Source organism: Xyrauchen texanus, chromosome 4, assembly GCF_025860055.1.
Source record: "Xyrauchen texanus isolate HMW12.3.18 chromosome 4, RBS_HiC_50CHRs, whole genome shotgun sequence".
Taxonomy (NCBI): Eukaryota; Metazoa; Chordata; class Actinopteri; order Cypriniformes; family Catostomidae; genus Xyrauchen; species Xyrauchen texanus.
Window position 1 is genome coordinate 19,422,158 of NC_068279.1, and position 13,821 is coordinate 19,435,978.

A 13,821-nucleotide genomic window follows, 5' to 3' on the forward strand; every position below is an offset into this window, starting at 1 on the left:
ACGAGTCACTGGAGTGCCTCTGCTAACTTCTCACCTCTGTTAAACAGCACCTGGACATCAAGAACACAAAGGTGAACCCAGAGTTAGACCTAGGTGTATGTTTGTACCAGATAGACCAATTCCTGAGGTTTTTCAGCAGAATAACAGCACTCTACATTGTAGGCTTAAAAATAGAAGTCTGTTGACACATCCATGTTGACATGTTGTGATTTATTATTCTTTCAGTCAAAATGGACAGCTATTTAACGAAATTGGGATTTTTGTGAATAATTGAAAGACGTCCTCATGTCTTCGTTTCCTGCTGCAGGATGTTTTTGAATTGCGTCTGGTGAGTTCTGTGTTTGTAAGTTTCCAATAGCGAAGGTGTGTAGAACTCAACGGAATAAGTGTCATCATAGTTTTAATTTTGTTCTCCTCTCAAAACAAACGGGTGTCTCATTAAGCTGATATGGGTCCCAAAACCATCAACCAGATTCACAAAAGAGCCCAGATGGAGGAGAAGGAAAAGAGGAGGTTCTACTGAGAGATTGCTGCCTAATGGAGGCATCAGAAAGCAGCAACAGCAAGACTTGGAGGGGCTTGATAGCATCAGTGGCCAACATGTTGCAAACAACACATTTTTATGTATGTATTTATTGGTTTATCAGGGACGACACAAATGAAAGAACAAAACACCATTTTATGTTAATTGTGCCAGATTTAGCCAAAGTAGCTAACTTTCATCTGCTGTGTCTGGGCAGGTTGAATGTTAAAAAGAAAACCCTACACTTGACCAAAGAAAAACATTCTATTCATTCGAACACATAAAAAACAGCATACCAACACAACAGACTAAAACAAATCTTGTATTTAAAATTACAAAACAAATAAAATCAAACACAAGTTGCTCACTAAATACAGTATAATAGCAAAGCTACGTACAACATTTTATGTTCAATGTTGTTTTGATTGGAACTAAACAGAGTTTTAACTTTTAAAGCACATTGACTTTTTAGATTTGTTTTTGATTTGGCTGGTTTATTCCAGTCATGGGTTGCTCTGTAAAAGCCACCTGATTAATAATGGCATATATTACAGTCCCAAATGGATGGGTCAAAAAAGATTAGCTGAAACTAAAGCATGCGGTTGACAAAACAGCTCATAGCTACAGGGTTCATCTTTCCTTAGCCATATGCATTGTGTATTATTAGCCAGATTTTAATATTTAAGGGATTGTTCACCCAAAAAATAACATTCTGTAATAATTTACTCACCATAATAGAACTTTTTTTTCTTCTGTGAAGCACAAAACATTTGTCAGACAGAAAGAAAGTCAAACAGGTCTGAAGCAACAGTAGGGTGAGTAAATGATGAAAAAATTTTCATTTTGGGTTGTACTATCTTTTTGACTTGGTATTGACAACTGTCTAATCCCACAAATGAGCAATGTACATTTGAATGTTTCAGACCAGTTTAATCTCACAGTCACCTGGAATGCTGATAGTTTCACTATTTTGGAATCATCTCCTTAGTTTCAACATAAGCCTTTGGGCAATTGAATTCAATAATCATTCAACTTCACCCAGACAATGTGGCTATTTTTGCAGTAATTAATTACTGATATTCCATTTGAAAGGTACGGTTAAACGGTTTAAGTTGATTTCGTAGTTTAATTTTTATAAGTGACAAAGTAGATGCTTCACTTTCCATACTTATAGTGAAATGCATTGATGAAAATGTCACTTAAGTTTCAGTGTACACATTTCAATCTCAGTGACATCAGTAAGAAACTGGGCACAGGAGTACTGCTGTGCAACTTGTATCATGTTTCCTGCAGGAACATGGTCTAGTACTGCAAATAATCAAATCTTGCAGAAATAAATGAACTGGAATATAATTTTGGATTCCTTTTGTTTACTAAAGCAACCACACTGCAATGGTTCTTTGGATCCAAAGACAGTTTGCATTGAGCTTGTTTACACATTGTGCTAAACTGTCATCATATGTTTGATTGTTTTTTGTTAATTTTTAATGGGTGATAGTTTCGACCATGTTTGTAATTTGTACAGAAATGACAATGAACACTGCATTATTCAAAACTATTAATATAATTCATTATTGTACATTTAATAATTTACATGACATGCATTATTGACAATGTTTCCACAGCACCTGACCAAACTACGCTTTTTATTTATTTGATATTATAAATATAGTGTGGAATTATTTAATATTATTAGTCTCTGTTTCAAGCAAAACTAAATTTGAGGCACATTGTTTATTAATATAAGATGTTGCTGCCAGACGTCACAGTGCTATCTGTCATAAGCTGCAACAAAACCTGAAATAAATGGATTTGAATTATTTAAATTATGTGGTTTATAAAATGTGAATTGAATTCTAAGTAGCATCCAACATTATGACATCATATAAATAAAGCTATTTAACATAAAACATGAATTGTAAACAATATACAACAACTCCTTATAAGAAGCTGTGCACCAAATTTCTGTTGCCACTGGACAACAAATTAGCTTAGTTTACAAACTTAAGATGAAATAAAGACTTCATTTGGAATCTCCATTCCTTAGACAGATGGAGAGGAGAAAAGATGAAGTCCTGATCTTGGAGAATGGCCTTTCTTCTTTTGTTTATAATTATTTGCCAAAAGCTACTCATAAGAGCTCTGCACAGCAGTCCAGCAAGTCCTCAAATAAGAGTGTTTGTCTAGCTGAAGCAGACATGTCCTACTGTAAATTGAAAATTTTCTGGCATGTGGCCAAATAAAGCCACATCTCTGATTGGTAAAAGCTCCAGGTGTTCACTTTCGAACTGGAACACAAACTCCAGAGGCCCCGTATCCAGTGAGCCTGTCGGCTAAAACAGAAAAAAGGCACATATTAAATTAAATAAGGAGAGCTAATATAATTTACAAAACAGCCAGGATTACGTTGTTTTACCTTACAATCTTGTAATGTTCCCAAAAAGCTCTGTCTTCTTGAATCTGCAAGGAACTTAATCTCTCTCTCACTGGTACCTTGGTGGCTGTTTGGCTGGCATGAAAATGTGATGTTCTGCTTTGCAATCTGGCTGTTTAGTCGTAGGAATCTCATCTGTACCACACTGGTTCCTGTGTAATCAAACTATAAAGAAACGAAGAATTAGCAAAGATAAACCAACCAAACAGCCAACAAACAAAACAATATAGCAGGACATTATTTGGGTTAATTATTCTTAGCAACAAAAATACCTGAAAGCCACCGTCTTTAGAGCTCAACCAAGTAAATGAATCTGGCCTGGAGTCGTTGAGCCAGGATCTCATTGGTATCTGAAGCAGAGAGGTCTCTCATTAACAGTTTAATATTAATATAATACACAACAAGCTTATATGCAGAGGAAATTTCTGCAGACCTGTGGCTGCAGGGGTGGCAAGCATGTTTGTCCACCTGAACTGAAGTTGCAATAAACCAGCAAAGCATCAGCTGAACTGCCCTGATTTGGGTCGATGTAATACATTCCTGAGACAAAATGAAAAATCATTAACAAAAGGAACATTATTCATAAGCACAGACTGGTGTATTTAGGTGTATAATATGACATTAACATCCATGAGAATGATTCTGACCACTAGAAAAGTTGGGATGACAGAGCATCAACTCCAGGCAGGTGGTAGCCGGATGCTCTTTAGTGCCATCTGGTGGATCTATGAAGAGTCGCAGGTCTTGCTGAAGCAAGTCCAGCAAGGTTCTAATAAGTGGATAGTTGGGCTTGTCTGACAGGTACATAAGGTCCTGATGTGTAAGAAAAGCATTTAGAAATGTTGACAACTGTACAGTTTTGGATAAATGTCTTATGTTCTACCTACCAGAATAAAAATTATGTGATTACCCTAGCAAAAATTCTAAACTAGCCGCAACTATGCCTCTCATTATTTTCACATGCAAATGAGCTTGTAATTCACCGCAAATGCATGCCATAAATGTGCAGCTCTTCACCGGTAGTGATGAACCTCCGGCAAACCTTTGGCAACAATGGACAATTTTCAAGTTTCATGTTGCATGTGAAAAAGATCTGTAGCAAATTTGCAGTGAACTTTACATTTTTGTAAGGGAATGCATGTAATATAACGAGTGGCACCTGAGCAAGTACATCTTGATCAATTATCAGCTACTTACTTTTAGCTGAGTCAGTGTTAGGTTAACAGATAATCCAGGAGGACCTGGAAGACCTGGTGTGCCCTAAAAATTTAATAGTTACAGTTATACTTCCTAAAACACAGGCATTTTGCTGAAAATTATGTAAGATCCTATAGAGTATAATGTATCTTTAGTATTGTCAAACTCACAGGAGGACCTCTCTTTCCATTTGGACCAGAAAGCCCTGGATATCCTTTCAAACCCTAAAGACAAAAGTTAACAGATTCAGAACAAACACATTTAATCATCTACATGAGCAAATATTAATTATGAATTACTGAATATTTATTGCAAAAGTGGACAAGACAACAATGCATTTATTTAAAAATACTTATTCCAAACCTTTTCTCCAAACAGTCCCTGTGGAGTAAAGAAATAGACAGAATAAAATGTGATTACAAGTAGCACATTCATGATTTGTGAATGAAAGTATCCTCTCATAAAGTCTCTAAAGCTTAAAAAGTCTTATTTGTATGCCTTTATGCTCAGTTCAGTTTTTTACATCTGCTTTAATCTCTTACATACTTAACCCTATTTATAAAAAAACAAATGCATAATCTTTATTACAGATTTGTTGTTCCATTTTGAACTAACGACGATCACTTACGGGCATCCCTGGTAGACCGGGGGTCCCTCTTTGACCAGTGGGTCCAATATCCCCCTAAAAGAGGCAGAAATTACACTTTATTCTTCATGCAAATGGTCCATATCCATAATATATGGTAAATGTATCTGTATGTCTAAGTATGCCACCTGCTCTCCTTTAGGTCCATTTCTCCCTTTCTCCCCATAAAGGCCCTGCTCTCCCTAAAAAAAAAAAAAACAGACAGAGACTCAAACAATCCAAATAAAAAAGCGAAAGCATTCTGTACACAAAATACTGTTAGGTGTAAAATAGGAAATATTTAGCAGTTTCCTCTAGTGTTTAGTGTTTATGGTACCTTCAGTCCATCTCCCCCTGGAGGGCCAGGTCGCCCTATTTCCCCCTTCTCTCCCTGCAGACAGAAAAAAGAGGAATTCTAACTTCAAGGTTCTCATTTCTGTCAACACCAGTTCTATCATCACATTTCCAGAGTCAATGCCCCATACCTCAAAACCTTTTTCACCATTCTCTCCTTTCTCGCCTTGAATGCCTGGTAAACCCTGAAACAATACAGAGGATATCTGGTTATTATTGGCATTTCTGTTTTGTTTTCCAGTGTTTCCCACAATTTGTGCCTTATGTACCCCCTCTGCCCCATTAAAACGGTTCAAGATTCCCTTCATAAACACCAAACCAGAAATGTGTTTCCGTTAACTTAATTTACCATTATTAGTTACTGAATAATTTGTATACAATTATTAGTCACTTTAAAAAACAAAACAAACAAACAATAAAACAAAGATACAGTGGGGAAAAAAAGAAGAAAAAAAAAACACCCACCAAGTAGCACATAGTGCATTCATATAAATATCTCAAACCTGCTCACATTACACATTTTTATATCCTTTTCTTTTAAAGAAAATCATAGATACTTATTTTAATCTACAATATTTTCTTCTGTTTTATTCGCTTAACAATCAAAATTTAAATAATTCCAATTTTCCCCTTAAACCTGCTTGAAATACCTCTGGTTGGGAATAACTGACTTTATCTATGTTTTTTGAATATACAGTCAGGTCCATAAATATTGGGACATCTACATAATAATCTTTTTGGCTCTATACACCACCACAATGGATTTGAAATGCATTTGAAATGCAAGAACAAGATGTGCTTTAACTGCAGACTTTCAGCTTTAATGTGAGGGTATTTACATCCAAATCAGGTGAACAGTGTAGGAATTACCACAGTTTGTATATGTGCCTCCCACTTTTAAAGGGACCAAAAGTAATGGGACAGATTAACAATCATAAATCAGACTTTCACTTTTTAAAACTTGGTTACAAATCCTTTGCAGTCAATTACAGGCTGAAGTCTGGAACGCATAGACATCACCATACGCTGGGTTTCATCCCTGGTGTTGCTCTGCCAGGTCTCTACTACAACTGTCTTCAGTTCCTGCTTGTTCTTGGGGCATTTTCCCTTCAGTTTTGTCTTCAGCAAGTGAAATGCATGCTCAATCGGATTCAGGTCAGGTGATTGACTTGGCCATTGCATAACATTCCACTTCTTTCCCTTAAAAAACTCTTTGGTTGCTTTCGCAGTATGCTTCGGGTCATTGTCCATCTGTACTGTGAAGCGCCGTCCAATGAGTTCTGAAGCATTTGGCTGAATATGAGCAGATAATATTGCCCGAAACACTTCAGAATTCATCCTGCTGCATTTGTCAGCAGTCACATCATCAATAAATACAAGAGAACCAGTTCCATTGGCAGCCATACATGCCCACGCCATGACACTACCACCACCATGCTTCACTGATGAGGTGGTATGCTTTGGATCATGAGCAGTTCCTTTCCTTCTCCATACTCTTCTCTTCCCATCACTCTGGTACAAGTTGATCTTTGTCTCATCTGTCCATAGGATGTTGTTCCATAATTGTGAAGGCTTTTTTAGATGTTGTTTGGCAAACTCTAATATGGCCTTCCTGTTTTTGAGGCTCACCAATGGTTTACATCTTGTGGTGAACCCTCTGTATTCACTCTGGTGAAGTCTTCTCTTGATTGTTGACTTTGACACACATACACCTACCTCCTGGAGAGTGTTCTTGATCAGGCCAACTGTTGTGAAGGGTGTTTTCTTCACCAGGGAAAGAATTCTTCGGTCATCCACCACAGTTTAATGATGGCTTGCTTCACTGATAGTGACAGCTCATTGGATCTCATATTGAGAGTTGACAGCAACAGATTCCAAATGCAAATAGCACACAATTGAAATGAACTCTGGACCTTTTATCTGCTCCTTATAAATGGGATACTGAGGGAATAACACACACCTTGCCATGGAACAGCTGAGCAGCCAATTGTCCCATTACTTTTGCTCCCTTAAAAGGTGGGAGGCACGTATACAAACTGTTGTAATTCCTACACCGTTTACCTGATTTGGATGTAAATACCCTCAAATTAAAGCTGAAAGTCTGCAGTTAAAGCACATCTTGTTCGTTTCATTTCAAATCCATTGTGGTGGTGTATAGAGCCAAAAAGATTAGAATTGTGTCGATGTCCCAATATTTATGGACCTGACTGTAGACCACTAAAAATATTCTCTTAATTTAAATAAATTCATAAACAAAACACTGGGCCAAGTTGTTTTTTGGGAGTGTGAAACCCCTCACACATTCACTTACATATGGTCCTGGTCCACCTGGAGGTCTAGACATTCCCAGTGTTCCCTTCAGTCCCTGTTACAAATCAAACACAAGCTGGTGTAATGGACCCACTTTAAATTAGGTGTCCTTAACTACTATGTACTTAACCTTTTGATACAATGTACATGTTGTTGTATTGTAATTACATTTAAAGTGCTTGCCTTTAGTTACACTGTTAACTTTACCCCTAACCCAACCCTTACCCCAAAACCTAACTCTAACCCCTAATCCTAACCCTAATCCTACCCTTACTTCCAAACCTACCCATACCTCAACCTCAGTAGCAGCGATTGTTGGAATTTTGCAGAACAACATGTAGTTGCACAGTAAATACATAGTCTTGTATGTATTTAATGTTAGTACATAGTAGTTAAGGCCACCTAATATAAAGTGACTTCTGATAATTACTGTAAAACAAGTTTAAGAAGTGTCTAAAAATGAGAAATCAATAAATGTGTACCTTCTCCCCTCTGGGTCCTCTGAGGCCTCTCTGACCAGCTTTACCTCTTTTCCCCTAAGAGTGACAGAATGTATCAGATTCTGCTTCTAATGCTGAGAATGTTCTACATGTGTCTTATGGGGCGGCTGTGGCTCAGGTGGTTGAGCGGGTCGGCTGCTAATCGCAGGGTTGGCCCACACGACTCCACATGCCGAAGTGTCCCTGAGCAAGACACTGAACCCCAAGTTGCTCCCAATGGCAGGCTAGCGCCTTGCATGGCAGCTCTGCCATCATTGGTGTGTGAGTGTGAATGTGTGTGTGAATGAGTGATTGGGACACAGTGTAAAGCGCTTTGTCAACCCTCTAAGGTTAAAAAAAAGTGCTATATAAGTGCAGACCATTTACCATTTACACAAACCTTAGTGAAACGCATAACAGTACTTACTCTCCTTCCAGCATGCCCAGTTTTTCCAGGAGCTCCTTCTTGACCACTCTTTCCCTGAAAAATCGGAAACCTTAGTTAGTGATAATTTATTCAGACATGAATGGAACAGTTGGATAAGGGATAATTGTTAATAGTTTTAGATTACAAAGTCATAAAATATTATGAATGGCATTAAGTATCATCCTGACCTTCTGACCTTTCTGTCCTTCTCTCCCCTGAGGTCCAGCTCTTCCTTTGGAACCCTAAAAGAGTTTACAGTGAAGAAAGTGGGTTTGTTTCTGAAATATCCGCAAAACAAGTTTAAACTTGGTAAAATGAGCCTCTATGATTATGTCAGACACGCAACACGTTGATGAATACACATCGTCACATGTTTAACAAACTTCTAAAGCCTAAGAATTTAGGTACTTAGAAATTAAAACTACCATCAGACATACAATATGTATCTTAACTGCTTAAAATATTAAACCACATACAATAAATTATATTTTACTTCAATATAATCATATTCCATATCAAAACTTATTATTAACAATATTATTTACTGCATTCAAAATAAATGCAAAGACATCATTTTCACTGTATGACATTATTTTTATTCACTTATCCTTTCACAAACAGTAGTCCATTTGCTGTGGTGGTGGAGACGGTATCTGTTCCTCCCATATATCGTACATGGTGGTCTTGATCAGATAAGATCATTGTTAGATCATATTTGACCTCATATCTGTCACAGCGACAGCACTTTGGAAATTAAAAACAGCAGTTTACGATCAGAGTTTGCGTGATTTCTTCATTAAAAAGGTTAACATCCACCAACAGCTGCTGCGGGTCAATTGTGACTAACAGAGCAGACTTGATAATAATGACAGTGACCTTTGAAATATCATAATATATGTCAAATCCTGAGTTTTTCCTGATGCAAATGATGTGGTGGAAATTTAAAGAAGCCTGATCTCCAATAATCTGTGGGAAACGGGGTGTTTCAACCCCACAAACAGCACTTTTTAGGCAGTTTCAGCGCAATTTGTGCGAAGCGCCCATAGACAGCAGCTCTTTTCTGGGCAAACAAAAGAGCCTGGAAGGGGCGGGTGGAGGATTTGTTTGTTAATAGTAACTTAATCTATAGACTTACATTAAAGGAGGGACTTGAGCCAGATCTATGGACGAGATTATTATAGAGTCTTGGGGGTTTGTTCTTTTGTCTAATAAGAAAACACATAGCAACCACCTAGAAACACCCTACCAACCACCTGCATAGCAACCTTGCAACAAACCCTGTCGCATTGCTGCAGTTCACAGGCAAGCACCAAACACAAAATGAACAAAATCTAGTTCAACTTTTAAAATGCTGACCTTTGGTCCTCGTGGGCCAATAGGGCCATGTTCACCCACTTCTCCTGGAGGTCCCTGCAAATAAATAAACATCCACTGAATTCAAATTAAGATGAGATTTGAACTGAACACAAACACATATTTTTAGAGTTCTGTTGGTCCATTTAATGCAAGTGAATGGTGGCCAGAACTTTAAAGTTAAAAAAATACATAAAGGCAACATAAAAGTAATCCACACGACTCCAGTGGTTTAATCCATGTCTTCTGAAGCTCAATATTTGAGGTATTTTTACTATACATTTTTCTCCCTGCCCAATCGCAAAAAAACAACAGAAAAAAGTGAAAGTAGAGATTAATAGTAAAAAAAGGAATTATATATTCATATGTTTCTTACTATCACCTATATTATTGCTTCTGAAGACATGCATTTATCAACTGATTAATTTAGATTATTTTTATGCTGCATTTATATACTTTTTGGACCTTCAAAGTTCTGGCCACCATTCATTTGCATAGTATGGACCTACAGGGCTATTCTTCTAAAAGCGTTGTGTTCTGCAGAAGAAAGTCATACACATCTGGAATGGCATAAGGCATAAATCATGAGAGAAATAATTAGATAATTTATAAATAATGAGATAATAATGAGAATTCAATTTTTTTTTAACTATCCCTTTAATTAAACATTTATAAGGACAAACTCTACCTCTGTCCCAGGCAATGCAGAAGATCCTTTAGTCCCAGGGAGACCCGGTGGTCCCTGGAAAAGAGACAGTCAACAGTTGGCACCAAGCATACCTTGCTTACACATTGTACAACCTCCCAGTTTACAGAGCCTCACCATTTGCCCTGGAGGTCCTTGTCCTCCTGGTTCACCTTTAAGTCCCTCATGTCCTGGCATACCCTTGGGGCCCAGTAAGCCCTCAGGGCCTCTGAGACCCAAGGCTCCCTGCAATACCAGTATTAGTCTCTTAAAAGTCTAGCACATCACAATATACCTTGAAATGGGTAGCCGTACTAACCTGAGGTCCTGGCTTCCCCATAAACCCCTTTAAACCTCTCTGCCCAGCCATTCCCTGTAGACAAAAAATACTTAATGACTTTAATTTGAACTTTAATTTGAGAGGTTTACCTCAAGCTTTCTGTAATCCAAGTGAGGAGTCAATATCCATTCAAAAGGGGCATTGAATGAAATGTTGTGTGAAGGAACTTATGTGGTTTGGACCATCTCATGTTCGTGCAATTGTATATGCAAATCAAAGGCTATTGTTTAACTCAAATTGTAGGTTTACCTGATCGCCTTGATCTCCTGGATCTCCAGTGACACCAGGTGATCCAGTTTCTCCCTTATAAAACCAAGAGGAGGTCAGTTACATTGTGAAATTTACAAGGTAATGCTGATCTATGATAGGGAACATTGATGAAAGAAACAAGAGGCAAGAGCTTTGTAATACCTTTGGACCTGGTGAACCATTAGCTCCTGGTGGTCCCAGAGGTCCCATCAAACCCTGCAACAACAAACCCAACTTATAGACTCAACCAATTGTGTTCTCAACAAAATAATGTACAATCATACAAACTATATAACTTGACTAAAGCATTACATTTCTTAAATAAAAATCATACCTCTAGACCCATCAAGCCAGATGGACCAGTTTCTCCCATCAACCCATTCTGGCCCTGGTGAAGACATTTGCACCATTTAAAGCACTATTCACTTACAGGAGAAAACTAATACATATTAGCAATTTTTCCTCTCTAAGCTAGTTGCTCAGAAGGCAGACTCAAAATGTGTTAGAGCTTTCATGAAATGAATGAGGGTTGCAACGAGTCCATCTTCATGCCCATTGATTTTCACTATGACCCTGAAGCTTTGAGAAATATTGTGAAGAAATAGGATATTGCAGACATATGAATAGGGGATCACAAACCTGTACTCCAATGTAGCCTTTGTTCCCCTTCACTCCTCGCTCTCCTCGATCCCCCAAAAATCCAGGTGGCCCTTGTCGCCCAAAGAAACCTCTATGTCCTGGATCTCCCTAATCGCATAAGAATGTGGCTACTTCACTTTATTGAAGCATTTGTGTACTAATTGATCAGTGTAAAGACCTCACCAGTGCATCTAATCAGATTTTACTAACAATTAATATACCTTTTGTCCTTCAGGGCCTGGATCTCCAATATCACCTGGAGGTCCGATACCTCCCTGCATATATAGATCACACATGACCAACACATTTATTTAAACGTGTTGTAGCTTACTTTTAAGCATTTTAAATGAATAAAAATACAAAAAATTTGCTTTTTTTTTGTTGAGAGCTCCCTTCATCATTTGCCTTCATTATTTGGAAAATACAGCCTAGGATATTCTTCAAAAATGCACCTTGTGTGTTCCACAGTAGAAATAAAGTCATACGGATTTGGAACGACAATAGGATGAAATTACAGAATTTTCAAATTTGGGTGAACTATAGTAATCCTTAGGGATATATAATGTAGCTTAATACCTTGACTTGAAGCATCAGGTTATCAATGAAACTGACCTCTTTGCCACTTGGCCCTGGCTCACCCTGCATTCCCGGAGAGCCCCGGGATCCTGGCTCTCCTGGAGGTCCATTTGGGCCAGGATTTCCAATGGGTCCAGGTGATCCCTTAGATCAAATATACAAATAAAATTAATTTGACGTAAAAGAGCCTGTAGAGGCAGCTTATGGAACCAATGTTAAGGTTTGGTCGAATTTCTATGAACCAGCATCAATATGTTGCATTGGTTAGGTATCATTTAATGAAGGCACTTACATATTCTCCCTTTGCTCCTGATGGACCCTCAAAACCAGCTGGACCAGGAGGACCCTATATGCACATAGAGGTAAATTGAACAGTATATGCTAATTCAGTCTGAATTTTACTTAGAGGTGGGGGTAGCTAATGTACGGTACACTCTAACAAAACTATCCAGGATTTTAGGCTATCTAAACTTTTCCATTCCATTTAAACCATTCTCCTCAGATTAAGGTATGATTCTTGCTTTTGCTCAAAGTAACTTGCATTTTTTGGTAACTTGCCCAAGGAAAGAGAAAATTGAGTCAGGGTACTCAAACATGACCAGTTCTAATAGCAGTTAATTCTGTATATAATTAAATGAACTGACCTGTTTTCCATCCAATCCAACAGAACCAGGGTCACCAGAAGGACCTGGCACTCCCTAAAAATACAAAATTATGAATCAAATGCTTAGTGCTATGTGTTGTGTAAATTGTTTTAGTAAATCAATACCTGCTTCCCTTTCTCTCCAGCTTGACCAACCACTCCACTTGCTCCCGGTGAGCCCTGAATAATGGCAGAATATGATCACAAACAAATATATCAGATACAAACTCAGAATTGTAAATTGAAAGCTATCCATACAATGATCAAAATGAGGGGTATCCACTCACTGGCAATCCAACTGGCCCTTGTTTTCCCTGAGGCCCCTGAGGGCCATGGCTCCCTGGGAGGCCTTGTTTTCCTCTCTTTCCTTCAGTCCCTGGTAGCCCTATGGGTCCCTTAATTTACAAATATACAGTATATGCATGCATGAAGATACAACAAAGCACCCTTGACATTATTGCTCAAATACGATTATGTCTGATTATGACACAAAATGCAATATATTTATCAACATTGGGCCATCAGTTTAATTTATACAGTAAGTATTATACACTACATGCTTACCATACTAATAGTACTTTCAGGAAATTAAAAATGTATTTACTACAAGAAGGCTACTTACAGGCACTCCTTGGAAGCCAACAAGTCCCAACTCCCCTTGGCGACCCTAAATAATAGTTGAAAACACTATAGAAAATCTCTGAAAAAAGTATGTGAACATAAAGCTTTCAAAAATTTGCGTTTGAATGTAGAAGTTACTTTACCGGTGGTCCAGATGGGCCCCTCTCCCCAGGTGGGCCAGGTAAACCCTAAGAATGACAACAAGGTAAAAAAAATTTTAAAGTACTAAATTGGTGTTATAACATAAGGAACATTAGAATGTAATAAAGTACTTATCAGCTGATAGACATGTAAACTTACAGGTGGGCCCCTCGCTCCTTGTGGCCCCACAGGCCCTCGGATTCCAGATTCACCCTGCAGATTCAC

At 38.0% G+C, this 13,821-nt stretch overlaps 1 protein-coding gene across 2 annotated transcripts in view; it reads right to left on the minus strand.

Annotated features, from left to right (window-relative positions):
- Positions 1–653: 653 nt before the first annotated feature.
- LOC127635627 (collagen alpha-1(I) chain-like) overlaps positions 654–13,821 on the minus strand; it is a 44,962-nt gene continuing 31,794 nt past the window's right edge. For both annotated transcript variants that reach the window (XM_052115785.1, XM_052115793.1), the window contains 33 exons: positions 13,756–13,809; positions 13,599–13,643; positions 13,457–13,501; positions 13,122–13,229; positions 12,961–13,014; positions 12,836–12,889; positions 12,484–12,537; positions 12,228–12,335; positions 11,837–11,890; positions 11,616–11,723; positions 11,311–11,364; positions 11,139–11,192; positions 10,977–11,030; positions 10,707–10,760; positions 10,526–10,633; positions 10,391–10,444; positions 9,706–9,759; positions 8,538–8,591; positions 8,350–8,403; positions 7,926–7,979; positions 7,445–7,498; positions 5,265–5,318; positions 5,117–5,170; positions 4,929–4,982; positions 4,783–4,836; positions 4,518–4,535; positions 4,325–4,378; positions 4,155–4,217; positions 3,605–3,770; positions 3,391–3,497; positions 3,230–3,307; positions 2,940–3,122; positions 654–2,856 (listed from right to left, as the gene is read on the minus strand). In XM_052115785.1, the coding sequence (XP_051971745.1) occupies positions 2,707–2,856; positions 2,940–3,122; positions 3,230–3,307; positions 3,391–3,497; positions 3,605–3,770; positions 4,155–4,217; positions 4,325–4,378; positions 4,518–4,535; positions 4,783–4,836; positions 4,929–4,982; positions 5,117–5,170; positions 5,265–5,318; positions 7,445–7,498; positions 7,926–7,979; positions 8,350–8,403; positions 8,538–8,591; positions 9,706–9,759; positions 10,391–10,444; positions 10,526–10,633; positions 10,707–10,760; positions 10,977–11,030; positions 11,139–11,192; positions 11,311–11,364; positions 11,616–11,723; positions 11,837–11,890; positions 12,228–12,335; positions 12,484–12,537; positions 12,836–12,889; positions 12,961–13,014; positions 13,122–13,229; positions 13,457–13,501; positions 13,599–13,643; positions 13,756–13,809 (2,367 nt within the window). In that variant the 3' untranslated portion in view covers positions 654–2,706. The remainder of the gene's footprint in view (positions 2,857–2,939; positions 3,123–3,229; positions 3,308–3,390; positions 3,498–3,604; positions 3,771–4,154; positions 4,218–4,324; positions 4,379–4,517; positions 4,536–4,782; positions 4,837–4,928; positions 4,983–5,116; positions 5,171–5,264; positions 5,319–7,444; positions 7,499–7,925; positions 7,980–8,349; positions 8,404–8,537; positions 8,592–9,705; positions 9,760–10,390; positions 10,445–10,525; positions 10,634–10,706; positions 10,761–10,976; positions 11,031–11,138; positions 11,193–11,310; positions 11,365–11,615; positions 11,724–11,836; positions 11,891–12,227; positions 12,336–12,483; positions 12,538–12,835; positions 12,890–12,960; positions 13,015–13,121; positions 13,230–13,456; positions 13,502–13,598; positions 13,644–13,755; positions 13,810–13,821) is intronic.